The sequence below is a fragment of the Pan paniscus genome, chromosome 8, assembly GCF_029289425.2.
Source record: "Pan paniscus chromosome 8, NHGRI_mPanPan1-v2.0_pri, whole genome shotgun sequence".
NCBI classification, from domain to species: Eukaryota; Metazoa; Chordata; class Mammalia; order Primates; family Hominidae; genus Pan; species Pan paniscus.
Window position 1 is genome coordinate 134128045 of NC_073257.2, and position 12860 is coordinate 134140904.

The window sequence follows — 12860 nt, forward strand, 5'->3', positions numbered from 1 at the left end:
CACCTCTGGAAGCTACTAGAACAGCCAAAGATGCTCTTAACACACGTGCATACATGGATGCAATTGCAAATGAGGACATAGGTGGGTACAAACACCAGGGCCATGTTCGTACTCAAACACAGAAGCAGACACACACACCTATGCATACATAATCACATGTGCACACTTACGCATGTGGCACTCAAGCAGGTGCACAGGCAGAGTGGTGGTTATGGACTAGGACATCCAATTACCCAATTCTAGAGATGTTTATTGAGCACTTTCTAAAGTCCAAGTTTGGTTGCTGGGCTCTGGGGATGCAGAGATGGGTAAGCCACTCACAGAACATTCCACAGTGATCAGCTTCTGTGCAAAGCAGAATATGGTGTTCGGAGGAGTAGAATCACAGGATTTGAGGGCTGAGGCGGGAGATAAATTCAGGGGTACCTCCCATTTATAGAGTGTTTCGTAGCTTCTAGATCACAGCCACAAGAGGCAGCGCAGCTACTTTCCTGTTTTACTTTAGGATGTATGTGACCTAGGAGAGGCTGGCCTCAGGTCTTACAAGCTGTACTGCCTCCTGTTCCTATTACTGTAACTAGGGATTTCTGTGATCCCTGGGGTGGTGGTCCAGGCCTTTGATGGACCCGTGGTGACCCATGTGACCCTGACTCCCATGGCCTCCACCTCCCCATCCCCTAGTTTGGGTCATGGGCTTCACAGGCCACGTTGCTGAGGACACTGTAAGATTGCACTCAGGGCCAGGCGCGGTGGCTCACATCTGTAATCTCAGCATTTTGGGAGGCCGAGGTGGGCAGAGACCTGAGGTCAGGAGTTCGAGACCAGCCTGGCTAATATGGTGAAACCCTGTCTCTACTAAAAATACAAAAATTAGGCCGGTGTGGTGGCAGGCACCTGTAATCCCAGCTATTCAGGAGGCTGAGGCACGAGACTTGCTTGAACCCGGTGAAACTAGGAGGCGGAGGTTGCAGTGAGCCAAGATCACACCACTGCACTCCAGCCTGGGCAATAGAGTGAGACTCCATCTCAGAGAAAAAAAAAAGCAAAACAAAACAAAAAAATCCCAAACGTTTCCACTCTGGATGCCAGCTTGAAGGCTCTTGGTCTTGTCCTTGACTTTTAGGCAGTCCTTAGCTCCCAGAGAGAGCAGCATTAAAAATCATCAGCAGCAAAGTACTTCATTAGGCATAGCTTTTAATAATGCGGAATGCTCAATTTTTATTGAAATATGTTTGTCAAAACACAGATAGAAAATGCTAGAAATAGAGCACCCCAGAATGCCAGAGCTGGGAGGCATCTGAGAAGCTTCTAGTCTAATCTTCTCCTTTGACAGATGAAGCCTGAAGATTTGGGGGTTGATTCTCACTGAGGCTGTGCCCTGGGTTGCCCCAGGTGCTGTGAGGAACAGGAATGGAGGCACATGGCACCCACACTGGTCTCTGAGATGCCATCACTCACAGCTTCTCCCCATCAGCCGGGGCCTTGGACACAGCCCCAGCCTGAGTTGAAACCTGGCCCTGGAACAGGAAGTGCTTGGAAGCTTCCCTGCCGTTGCCATGGTGCCCACAACCACCCAGGAAACCAAGGCAAGCTCCCCCTGTCAAAGCACCTTGGCCCATAAGAAGAAAAGGGGGAGCCCCAGATGTGATGAGCGCTTCCAGGCTTCAGGCTCAGAAGGCGCCCCCAGCTCTCCTGTAACTCAGAGGCCAGTGTGATGGGGGTTCCTGCACTCAGCACACTTCCCCTGTAAACACGCCTGCGGTGGGCAAAAGGGCTTTGGAACGGTAAGTACAATGGGTATTTTTCAGCCACTTCAGAGACCAAGAAATGTGTCCTAGTGACAGGTGCTGTCTTAGCACCTGTCTAGACCCAGTGTTAGACTTGGGTGCCTCTGGTCTACTTGGCAGGGAGGGAGTTTAGGGAATCAGGAGGGGTCTGGGAGCTGAGAGACCATTGTAGGTAGCTCCTGCCCACCCACAGGGACCTTGGCACAGGCTCTCAAAACACATGAAGGGGCAGATTGCCTGGTGGGATGAAAAAAGAACACATTTCCAGGCCATTGAGATGTCTCTGGATTTCAAGATCAGCTAAAAAAGTTCTTAGATATTGATCTAAGAAAGCAGGAGCTTTGGGTAGCTGAGTGCAAACCCCAGCCTCCCTCTCTGTAACTGAAGCGGTGCTCTGTGGGCATAGCGAGTCCTGCGTGGGGTTTATTCTGTGCTGACCAGGTCTGCTTTAGAATGGAACCCTCTTCTCTCTTCTCAGATTCCTTAAGGCCGCGTTGAGGATTTGGGGGTCTATGTCTAGGGCAGTGGGAAGCTGGTGAAGGGTTTTAAGCTGAGGAGTTCATCATCCTGGCTCCTGTGAGGTAAAGGGATCAGAAAAGCATGTATGTGTTACCTGAGGTGGGAGAAGCCTCACGCAAGGTGGAAACTCAGCCATCAAGGAAAACACACATTGCTGTAAACTCAAGTGCACCTCTGAAAGCTGCTTGAACAGCCAAAGATGCTCTTAACACACATGCATACATGGATGCAATTGCAAATGAAGACACCGGCAACTGGGTACAAACACCAGGGCCATGTTTGTACCCAGACACGTTTCTTTTTCTTTTTTTTTTCCCCTTGAGACAGAGTTTCGCTCTTGTTGCCCAGGCTGGAGTGCAATGGTGAGAGTTTGGCTCACTGCAACCTCCACCTCCAGAGTTCAAGTGACTGTCCTGCCTCAGCCTCCCAAGTAGCTGGGATTACAGGCATGCGCCACCACACCCAGCTAATTTTGTATTTTTAGTAGAGACAAGGTTTCATCATATTGGTTAGGCTGGTCTTGAACTCCTGACCTCAGGTGATCCACCTGCCTCGGCCTCCCAAAGTGCTGGGATTACAGGCATGAGCCACTGGGCCTGGCCCCAGATATGTTTTCAAATTAGAGACTGGCAAAGGAAATACACACACACACACACACACAGGACATATTTTCATACTAATGAAACAATTTGTTTACCATAAACAATGTCAAAAGACAAATGATACACTTCTGCAGCATGTATGGCAGACAAAATGTTAGTGTCCCCAGTACATAGAGAGCTCCTTAAAAAATGCTAAGGAAACTACAGTAACCCAGTAGAAAAATGCGGAAAACCTATGATTAGGCAGTTTTCAGAAAAGAAAACTTAAATGGCCAATAAATAGATGAAAGAATGCTCAACCCCACTGGTAGCCAGGAAAGTTCAAATTAAAATAAGAATCTGAAACCATCTGGCACTCACCAGCTTGGCAAAAATAAATATGATGATACTACCTAGTACCAAAGATGTTGTGAAAAAAACGACAACACTTATAAATTGGTGATAGGAATGTTAATTGCTGCAATTTTGGGGCAAGTGAATTGGTATTAACTATTTCAATTGAAGATACAGATCTCTGACATAACTATACCACTTGGAAGACTATTTCATAGAAATAAAAACAGCAACACAAAGATATATATATATACACACACATACATATATATATATACAGGTGCAGATATAGGTAACATGTATAGATATATGTATACACACATGTACACAAACTGCCATAATAATGTGTATGCATATTGTTCCCATTGTTTTTATTATGGGAATAAAATATAGGAAATAACCTCAATGACTTGGCAGAGGAATGTTTTAATAAATAATGATGCATTCACTGTATGAAATATTATGCAGCCAGGCACAGTGTCTCATGCCTATAATCCTGGCACTTTGGGAGGCCAAGGCAGGAGGACTGCTTGATATCAGGAGTTCAAGACCAGTCTGGGCAATATAGATCAGTCTGGGCAACCCTGGCTCTAGAAAAATTAAAAAATTAGCCAGGTGTGGTAGTGGACACCTGTAGTCCCAGCTACTGGGGAGGCTGAAGTGGGAGGATCACTTGAGCCCAGAAGATCGAGGCTTCAGTGAGCCTTTATCACACCACTGCACTCCAGCCTGGGCAACAGAGCAAGACCCTGTCTCAAAAAAAGAAAAAGTAATATTATGCAGCTATGTTAAATTTTTCTTTCCTGTCATTGTATTTGTTCACTAGTTACAACAAGCATATATTATTAATACTTTTGCAATTAAAAAGTCCAATTAAGGCAATTAAAAGGCAAAGAAAAACCTGTCTGCCCAAGTGGAATGGAAATTCTATGTGGCAAGGATCGTGTGCATTTTGCTCACTGCTGTCTCTCAGAAACGGCTAACGCCTCTCTCCATATGGCGACTGCACAGGAGATGCTTGTTGGTGAATGGATGAACATAGCCATGACTGTGATGCAGGTGAAGTGCTGTTTGGGGAGCAAAGGGAGGTCAGCTGAGTTTCTTGGTCATCAAGTGCCGTGGCTTCTGCTGGTTTCACCAGCTCACCACTTCTCCTCTTCTCTGATGTTGATCTGGGGAACTACCCAGTCCCCAGTGCACGTTCTTGTTGGGAGAATTAGTTAAGGTGTCTGCCCTCAGGGGCCAAAGAGTGGGCCCCTGAGCTAAGCCAGGCCAGTTGGGGCCTCTTGCTGAGAATCTGGATTGAAAAGAACCCTGCATAGATGGACTGTGGGAGAGCCGACTCATGCTGGAGGCAGCGCCTGACAACAACAGCCACCAACTCCTGGTGCGTGCCACCCAGGTCCCTGCAGCTGCTTCCTGTTCTTTCCCGGAGAGTTCTCCAGTTTCCTTTGGAGTCTATGAGACCCTCCTCTCATCACCATCCTTCCAATCAATCTTAACCTCCCCACAACCCCATAATCAAATGGGTTTCTGTTGCTTGTAACCCAACAGCCCTGATAATGTTCAGAGATAACTGGAAAGTCCTTCCACTCTTCCTCTTTCATGACCCTGTAAGCTAGGGTGACCATCAGTCTACGGAGCTCCAGGGCAGCCCTGGCCTACAGCCATTGTCCAGGCCTAATTATTAATATCATCCCTTTAGTCTCCTCGTCTGAGTGATCAATTATGTGATCAGCCTACTTATAGCTATCTTTTGGTCTTCCTCACTTTGGCAAAGGATTATCTTCTGTTTTGCTTTATCTGAGCCACTTTCCCAGAACAACAGCAGAGATCTCTCTATTCACCTGCTTACAAAAAAAACAAAAAACAAAACAAAACAAAAAACCCCAGCAACAACAAGATATTCTCTTGATTGATAAATAACCCACATTCGAGGCTTATTCATTATTGTTCCTGTGGCAAAGTATAGATTCTTTAGGCCAATCTCCTCCATAATATTTTGAAAAGTATGGAAAATTTCACCTTTACCTGTTTTGTCTTCTAGGTTGCTTATCTTTTCTCTCCTGCGTAATTTCCACTTTCATTCATGATCATGTCGAACACGGTGAGTAGATCAGTTTCTCAAGAAGGTAGGTGATGAGAAGAAGCATTTGCTTATGGTCATTTTGACAAATTTCCACAAGGGGCTGGGTCCTGCACCACCGAGGACCTCAAGCATTATTGGCTGACTCGGCTGGAAAGAGCGCGTCCAGGCAGCGCCGTCCAGAGGGCAGAGAGCAGGCTTGTGGTCTGAGCTGACGATGTTTTACTTCGACGTTTTACGTGACAGCAGGACTACATCTAGACTCAGATTCCACAGTTTTTAATCACCCACCATCTTCTAGGCACTATACTAAGGCATATTTCCCAAACTTTATTCTACTTTATACTTTTTACAACATTGGAAACAAGATGATATCCCCACAATCCCCACCATCGCCATCCTCACTGTCGTTCTCACGATAACCATTACCGTCACCACCACCACCCATTATTTCCATTTTACACATGAGACCTGAGAGCCTCAGAGTGTTAAGTAACTTGCTCAAGGTCACACAACTAGAAAGTAAAATTTGAACTCATATGCTCTAGTCTGTGGCCCATGGTCTCGTCACCTCTCCATTGGTGCCCTGGGTGGCTTGGGATCAATGACATCCATTCCTGTGGGTCCCTCCTCGTGCTTTCTTCCTTGCTAGGTTGCTTTGAGCCTTCAGTCTAAGGTTTACATCCATGCTGGGTATCGTCCTTCTTTTTTATGTAAATTGCTGAATTTCCCCTGGAGCCTCAAGAAAATGTCTAAGACTGAGCAGTTCTGCTCCTGGGCATATAACCAAAAGAATAAAAAGACAGGTGTTCAAAAAAAACTTGTCCATGAATATTCACAGCACTCTTCACAATAGCCAAAAGGTATAAAAAACCCAAGTGTCCATCAACTGATGAAGGAATAAGCAAAATGTGGAATATTTACACAGTGGAATATTATTCAGCCTTAAAAGAATGAAGTACCAATACATGGATGAACCTTGAAAACATTATGTTATGTGAAAGATGCCATCCACAAAAGGCCACATATTGTGTGATTCCACTTGTATGCAATACCCAGAACAGGTGAAAACATAAAGTCAGAACATAGGGGCTAATCTTAGAAAGCAGGTTAGTGGTTGTCACGGGCTGGGGACATGGGAACAGGGAGTGACAATTTAATGGGTATGGAATTTCTTTTGGGGATAATGAAAATGTTCTGGAATTAGGTAGTGGTATTGGTTGCATAACATTGTAAATGTTCTAAATGCCACCAAATTGTACACTGTAAAATAGATAAAATGTTATGTTTTGTGTATTTTACCACCATTAAAAAAATTCCTTGCCCAAGATCTCCACAGTTTAATATCTCTCTGTATGACAAGTTAGGATAAGTACTCAAAGGACAGTACTTAAAGCCTAATACTATCCCTGCCTGTGGATTCTTCAGAGAGCTACCTGCAAAAAACAATCTTTCTCCTTGACCTCTTACCCTCTGACACCTCTTGTCCTAGATCCTAAATTCCAAATTACTTTGTAGCTTGAGATCCTTGGTCTATGGAATACAGCGTCTTTGCCTTGAGATGTCTTGTGAGAAATATTAGCCATGTTCAAAAATTAACCAGCACTGTAAAATTTGTCTTGATTTCCTTCCTGCTATACAATTTGGAAAATCTGGCATTTATATGAAGTTAGAAAAAAAGATGTCTTCTCTTTCTTTGATTACCAAGCAGCACAAAGCTCGGCTGGAACGCCGGGTCACTGGCTCAACCAACCGGTGGCGTTTGCCCAAACAGCCTTTCTCTGGGGACCTGCTCTCACTTTCCCAGATGTGCAAGGCTCTGAGCATAGACTTTGAGGAAGCTTTGAGGAACCCAGACAGGTATGGAGACTCAAAGGTTTGTGGGAGGGAATGGCCCATCATTCCTGGGAGGGGAGGTGCCTGATGACCGGGCCACTCTGATTGGCTGGAGTGGCTGTCAAGGGCACATCTGCAAGGAAGGCTCCCTCTGGAGCCAGCCCTCAGGCATGGACAGGGTCATAAGTGACTACTACCTCTGAGAATGTGGGTGGTTACAAAAGTGCAGAGAAAGATTGATTTTTTTTTTTTTTACAATTTTTCTTCCCACTAGGAACTTTGAACCCAAACAGGATTCTGAGTTTATTATCCAGGGACCAACTGATTTTTTGACAAACAAAACTTAGTTAGTCCTGGCTCAGTGTTTAGACAGCTTGTAAATGTCCATTTTCACCCAATGAATTGATCCTCTCTCAATCTCATGGCATTCCGAGCAGTAGGCTAGACCCTCACTTCTCCATGTGATGAGTTCTCTCTTGCCTCTCCTGGAAACACAGAGCTGGACCCTTGCCTTAGTCTGTTTGTGTTGCTATAAGGAAATACCTAAGGATCAGAAATTTATAAATAAAAGAGGTTTATTTGGCTCAAGGTTCTGCAGGCTGTACAAGAAGCATGGTGCCAGCATCTGCTCAGCTTCTGGTGAGGGCCTCAGGCTGCTTGTACTCATGGTGGAAGGCAAAGAGGAGCCGAGTGTGCAGAGATCACATGGCAAGTGAGGAAGCAAGAGAGAGGAGAGAGGGGAGGTCCCAGGCTCTTGTTGACAACCGGCTCTTGTGGGAACTAAGAGAGTGAGAACCCACCCCTGAGGGATGGTATTAATCTATTCATGAGGGATCTGCCCTTATGACCAAAATGCCTCCCATTAGGCCCCACCTCCAACATTGGGGATCAAATTTCTACACGAGGTTTGGAGGAAACAAACATGTAATTTGTAGCAACCCTATTGCAGGAGGTACACCTCATTTCCCTGGTGCCATGGACCTGGCTTGATGCCGCTACCATCCCTAGGCTGGCAGCATCAGTCTTGTGAGCTCACAGCCAAATCAAAGTGAGCATGGACTGCACTCCTGGGACAGCACCTGGCACAGAAGAACTGCCTGCTCAATCTTTCTTCAGCGAGTAGCCAAATCTTCCCTCTCTAGAGCCACTGGCCAACACTTTTCCGTTGCTGAGTTCCTTAGTGCCAGGGCTCGGCCAGGGATGCAGGTGCTGGAGCTAGGCCTAGGAACAGAGGCAAAGTGATCCCAAAAGCTGATGAGAGGGTCTGGGCAGCAAGAACTAAGTCTCTATGAGTCACTGAGCTAAACTGGAGGCGGTGGCCTGAGGGGTGGGGTGTAGAAATGGCATTTGGTGCTGGGCATTTGGACTGTTAAAAGCAGTCTATCAATGGGGCTGGAATCTCCACTTCTTCACTTACTAATTCTGTGACCTTTAGTCAGTGGCTAACCCTCTTTGGGCCTCAGTTTCCTCATCTTTCAAATGGTTATAGAGCACCTTCTTCAAGATGAAGAGTCATCTTGAGGATTAAATGAAGCCATATATTGAAAATGCTTCGCACTGTTTCTGGCAAATAGTAGATGCTTAGTAAACAGAACTATTTTCTTTATTGCCTGAGCAGCATTTTAGTAATTAATCCCGGTGATTTCATCTTGGGGTGTCTCAGCTCTGTGCTCTGCCAGTCAACACCCCCTTTATTTCACTCTGCCTCCTTGCACCTCCCCCAGTTCCTTCCTCCAGGACAACACCTTCCTCCAGCACAACAGGGGCAGAGGAGCCGGTCTTCTGGGGAGAAGCTTTTACACATCTGGCCCTCTCCTTTGTGATATTGGGAAGCTGCATGTCCAGAGGCAGCAGATACTCTCAGGTGTTCTGGGTATGTCTATAGCCATGCATCTGGTGCTCAGCTGATCCAGGATTGGTTCTGCCAGGGCACTTGGGCTCTGTTCCATGAGCCTCTTGTCCTCCTCCTGAGATAGTGGGCTAGCCTGGGCACATGCTTATCATGGTGACAGCAGAGGGCACGAGGGTAAGCCCAGGAGCTCATGTGTCTTTCAAATCTTTCACCATTTCACATTCACTAGGCCCCATGAACTGAGGCAAGTCACGTGGCCAAACTCCCAGTCAAGGGACAGAAAACACACTCCGTCTCCTTATGGAGAGAAACTTTGCAGTATGGAGGCAAAAGATTTGGACAGAGGGAGGGATGAAGAATTGAAGTCACTGGTGAAGTCTACTGAGTATGGGAGAAACTGATGTTCTGTAATAAACACAAACTTGTCTGGGCATGGTGGCTCATACTTGTCATCCTAGTGCTTTGGGAGGTCTAGGTGGGAGGATTGCTTGAGGCCAGGAATTTGAGACCAGCATGGGGCAACATGGTGAGACCCTGTCTTTACAAAAAATTTTAAAATTAGCCAGGTATGCTGGTGTGAACCTGTAGTACCAGCTACTTGGGAGACTGAGGTGGGAGGATCACTTGAGCCCAGGAGATTGAGGCTGCATGCAGTGACCTATGATTGTGCCGTTTCACTCCAGCCTGGGAGACAGAGCGAGATTTGTCTCTAAAAATAAAAAAGAGACAGAGAAAGAGAAACACACACACACACACACACACACACCTTTTCTTTGTGTTCACAATAGAAATTTGTTCCATGTGATTGTGAGTAACTTCTTAGAAAGAATAAAGGTTGTGTATAACATGAAGGGCTTATTCCTGGTAACTCTTGTGAACCTTCAGGCATCAGGCAACACTCAGGTGGCAAACTCCACTGTCAGTAAGGGCCTGGAATGCCCCATGCAACATACGTTATATCCCCCAAAGCACTACATGGCTGTTTCTGCCCCACCTGGCAAGCTGTGTTCATGTCATGGATGGTGTCATTGCTGCTTTTCCCACCTGGGGGTGCTGTCTGCTTGGACAGGAGCTGGGCCAATCTATTTCTTGAGTTACGGAAAGGGTCATTCATGATAGAAAGCTGAGGGAACAGGCTCCCAGCTTCTCGTCTATTTCGGGTATGTAATTGTGCCCAGCTGGCCAACACTTCCTTCTGCCGCGTCTGGGTTTTCATGACGCAGGGAGTTCCTGGTCAGCCACTCAGAGGTGCTGATCTTCAGGCTGCTGATCGTCTTACCTTGGTCCTTTTGCAGGCTCTGGGGCGCCGAATGTGGGAGAGGAGGCTGAGAGGAGGAAATGTTAACTTCCTTGCGAGTACCCTAATCTTTTCGTGCCTTAGTTTATGTGCAAATCGGGGATGCTGTCTTACAGGATTGTGTGAGAATTATACGACATGATTCATGTAAGGAGCTTAGAAAAGTGTCTGGCACATATATGCTCAATGCACATGTGTCAAGCATGTCCCTGGGGTCCACAGGCGTGTATGGATGCGTGCTGTCATGGAAACCCAGAGATCCAGCACGGGAGGTGTGTCTCAGGCCAGACTGGGGAGGGGGCAACCCCATGAAGGCTTAGGGGTTGTGGCCCTAGGAAAGACCCAGAGCCTTCCCTGTCCCCAGCTGCTGAGGCTGCCTAGTGGTTTTCTCCCTTTCTGCCCGCAATGCCAAGTCCATTCAAGGGTGGGAGGAGGTCATGCTTAAGAGGTAAGAATGGGAAGAAGGGACCCCTATATATTTTTTATATTATATTATATTATATTATTTTATTTTATTTATTTTTAACCAGAGAGCAGTTCTGGAATAGTGGGACTAGAGAACAATGACCCATGTTAACCTAAATAACAAACAGAGAGGAGAGGAAGACTCTCTAAAAGAGGCTGATGTTTATTCTGGAACAGGCATTGCAATGCAATACCAGTGCCACTGTAAACTACGTGTGTATTCAGGGAGGTAAAGGAAAACAAAGGTTTTTTTGTTTTGTTTTGAAACAAGTCTTGCTTTGTTGTCCAGGCTGGAGTGTAGTAGTGCAATCACAGCTCACTGCAGCCTCAGCCTCCCAGACTCAATTGATCCTCCCGCTTCAACCTCCCAAGTAGCTGGGACCACAGACATGGCCACCACATGCTAAATTTTTTATTTAATGTTTTGTAGAGATGGGGTCTCTCTATGTTGCCCAGGCTGGTCTCAAACTCCCGGGCTCAAGTGATGCTCCTGCCTCAGCCTCCCAAAGTACTGGGATTATAGGCATGAGCCACCGTGCCTGGCAAGACAAAGGTTTTTAAAGGAAAAGTGAGGAGTATTACATCATTGCTCTGAGATAATTATCCCTGGCTACAAGGATCCATAACAAGGGCGACACCAGTTTGAGTTGCTAGGCAGATGTCCTCGCAGTACTTTTTTTGTGTGTGAGGTTGTGATGGCCTTTGTGTGTGGCTGTAGGTTTTGCAGAGTCTTTTGTGATAGTTCTTATTATCAGGCATTCATGTGTGAGAACTCTCCCTTCCTGGCCTTCCCCACCTCTATTTGTTGGGTGGATTTTTTTGTTTTGTTTTTTTTAAAGAGATTTAGAGATGAGGTCTCGCCCAGTTGCCCAGGCTAGAAGGCAATGGCTATTCACAGGCATGATCACAGCTCACTGCAGCCTCAAACTCCTGGGCTAAAGCGGTCCTCCTCCCTCACCCTTGCGTAGCTGGGACTATAGGAGCATGATACCATGCCAGGCTCCATCAGGGTATTTAACACATCATAACTCCATTTTTATCTTGATACCTTTCACAGAGACAATGAAAGAGAGAATGCTAACTGAAGGCATGTCTGTGCAAGGTATTCCAAACATTCACTCTTTCACTCGTCCCTTCCTCTGGGACCAAGAAGCAGAAAATGGAAGGACTGGGGTCCAGCCCCAGGTCTATGTAACTCTTCCTAGTTAATCAAATTGGCATTTTGCCCTTTGGATAGTTTGCTCCAGGAAGTCCGTATGTCCATGAGAAACTTACTTCCTCTTCTTCCCCTTCTGCCTTTCTCCGTCATGGTCATGACTTGGGGGCGTGAGATCCAGCCTAACAGCACGTTCCCAGCATCCCCGCACCAGGCATTGCAATGGGACCACTGAGTCCCAAACAGTGAGACAACTCACAGATGCCATGTGTTCCGTTCACTTTTCCAGTGATCCTAAAATGAACCACAGCCCTTGGGAACAGCAGAGCCTACATGATGAATGGTATATCTTGACAAGCAGCCCTCACACCCAGGAGAAGGCAGTGTGCTCGCCCCTGTTTCCTGGCATCCCTTGGCTCAGCCGATGACACTGATGTTTGTGAGGGTAGTTGAGTTCATGGACCTTGCGCCATATTTTCCAAAGTCTGTGGCTCCATTTTGGGATCACGGTCTGAACTCTTGACTCTGGCCAGCTCTTTCCAGACGTGTCACCCAAGCCACGAGGGGGATTGAGGGAGGAAGCGAGGGTGGCTTGGGTCAGATCTCCACTGCTCCTGTTGAATAAGCAAGTCCAGCTCCCACTGCCTGCCTTAGGCTGAGTCATTGGCAGCCATCCTCCCCCCTTGGAAAGGGCAGCACGTAGTTGGCAATATTCTGGACACGGGCTCCCACCCATGCTTCCTGCATGCACCCTGACCCTGGGATTGTTGGAGACAGCGTGGTGAAGTTGACACTGCATGACACAGAGCAGCTGTGGTCACAAATGTCTCTTGGCTGGCTGGCTTTCTGGGATGACTGTCTTTAAGCTGCGAATATGTGACTCAAATTTTGTTTCACTTCCTGGCTTAGCACGATGAGTCCATGGTG

The 12860-nt window shown here is 46.7% G+C and overlaps 1 protein-coding gene across 4 annotated transcripts in view; it reads left to right on the forward strand.

Annotated features, from left to right (window-relative positions):
- Window positions 1-498: 498 nt before the first annotated feature.
- Window positions 499-12860, forward strand: part of BTBD16 (BTB domain containing 16) — a 65286-nt gene continuing 52924 nt past the window's right edge. For 2 of the 4 annotated variants that reach the window (XM_003825667.5, XM_055093414.1), the window contains exons 1-3: window positions 499-1784; window positions 5289-5348; window positions 7036-7187. In XM_003825667.5, the coding sequence (XP_003825715.1) occupies window positions 5331-5348; window positions 7036-7187 (170 nt within the window). In that variant the 5' untranslated portion in view covers window positions 499-1784; window positions 5289-5330. The remainder of the gene's footprint in view (window positions 1785-5288; window positions 5349-7035; window positions 7188-12860) is intronic. The other 2 variants (XM_008951010.3, XM_055093415.1) reach the window with 1 other exon arrangement.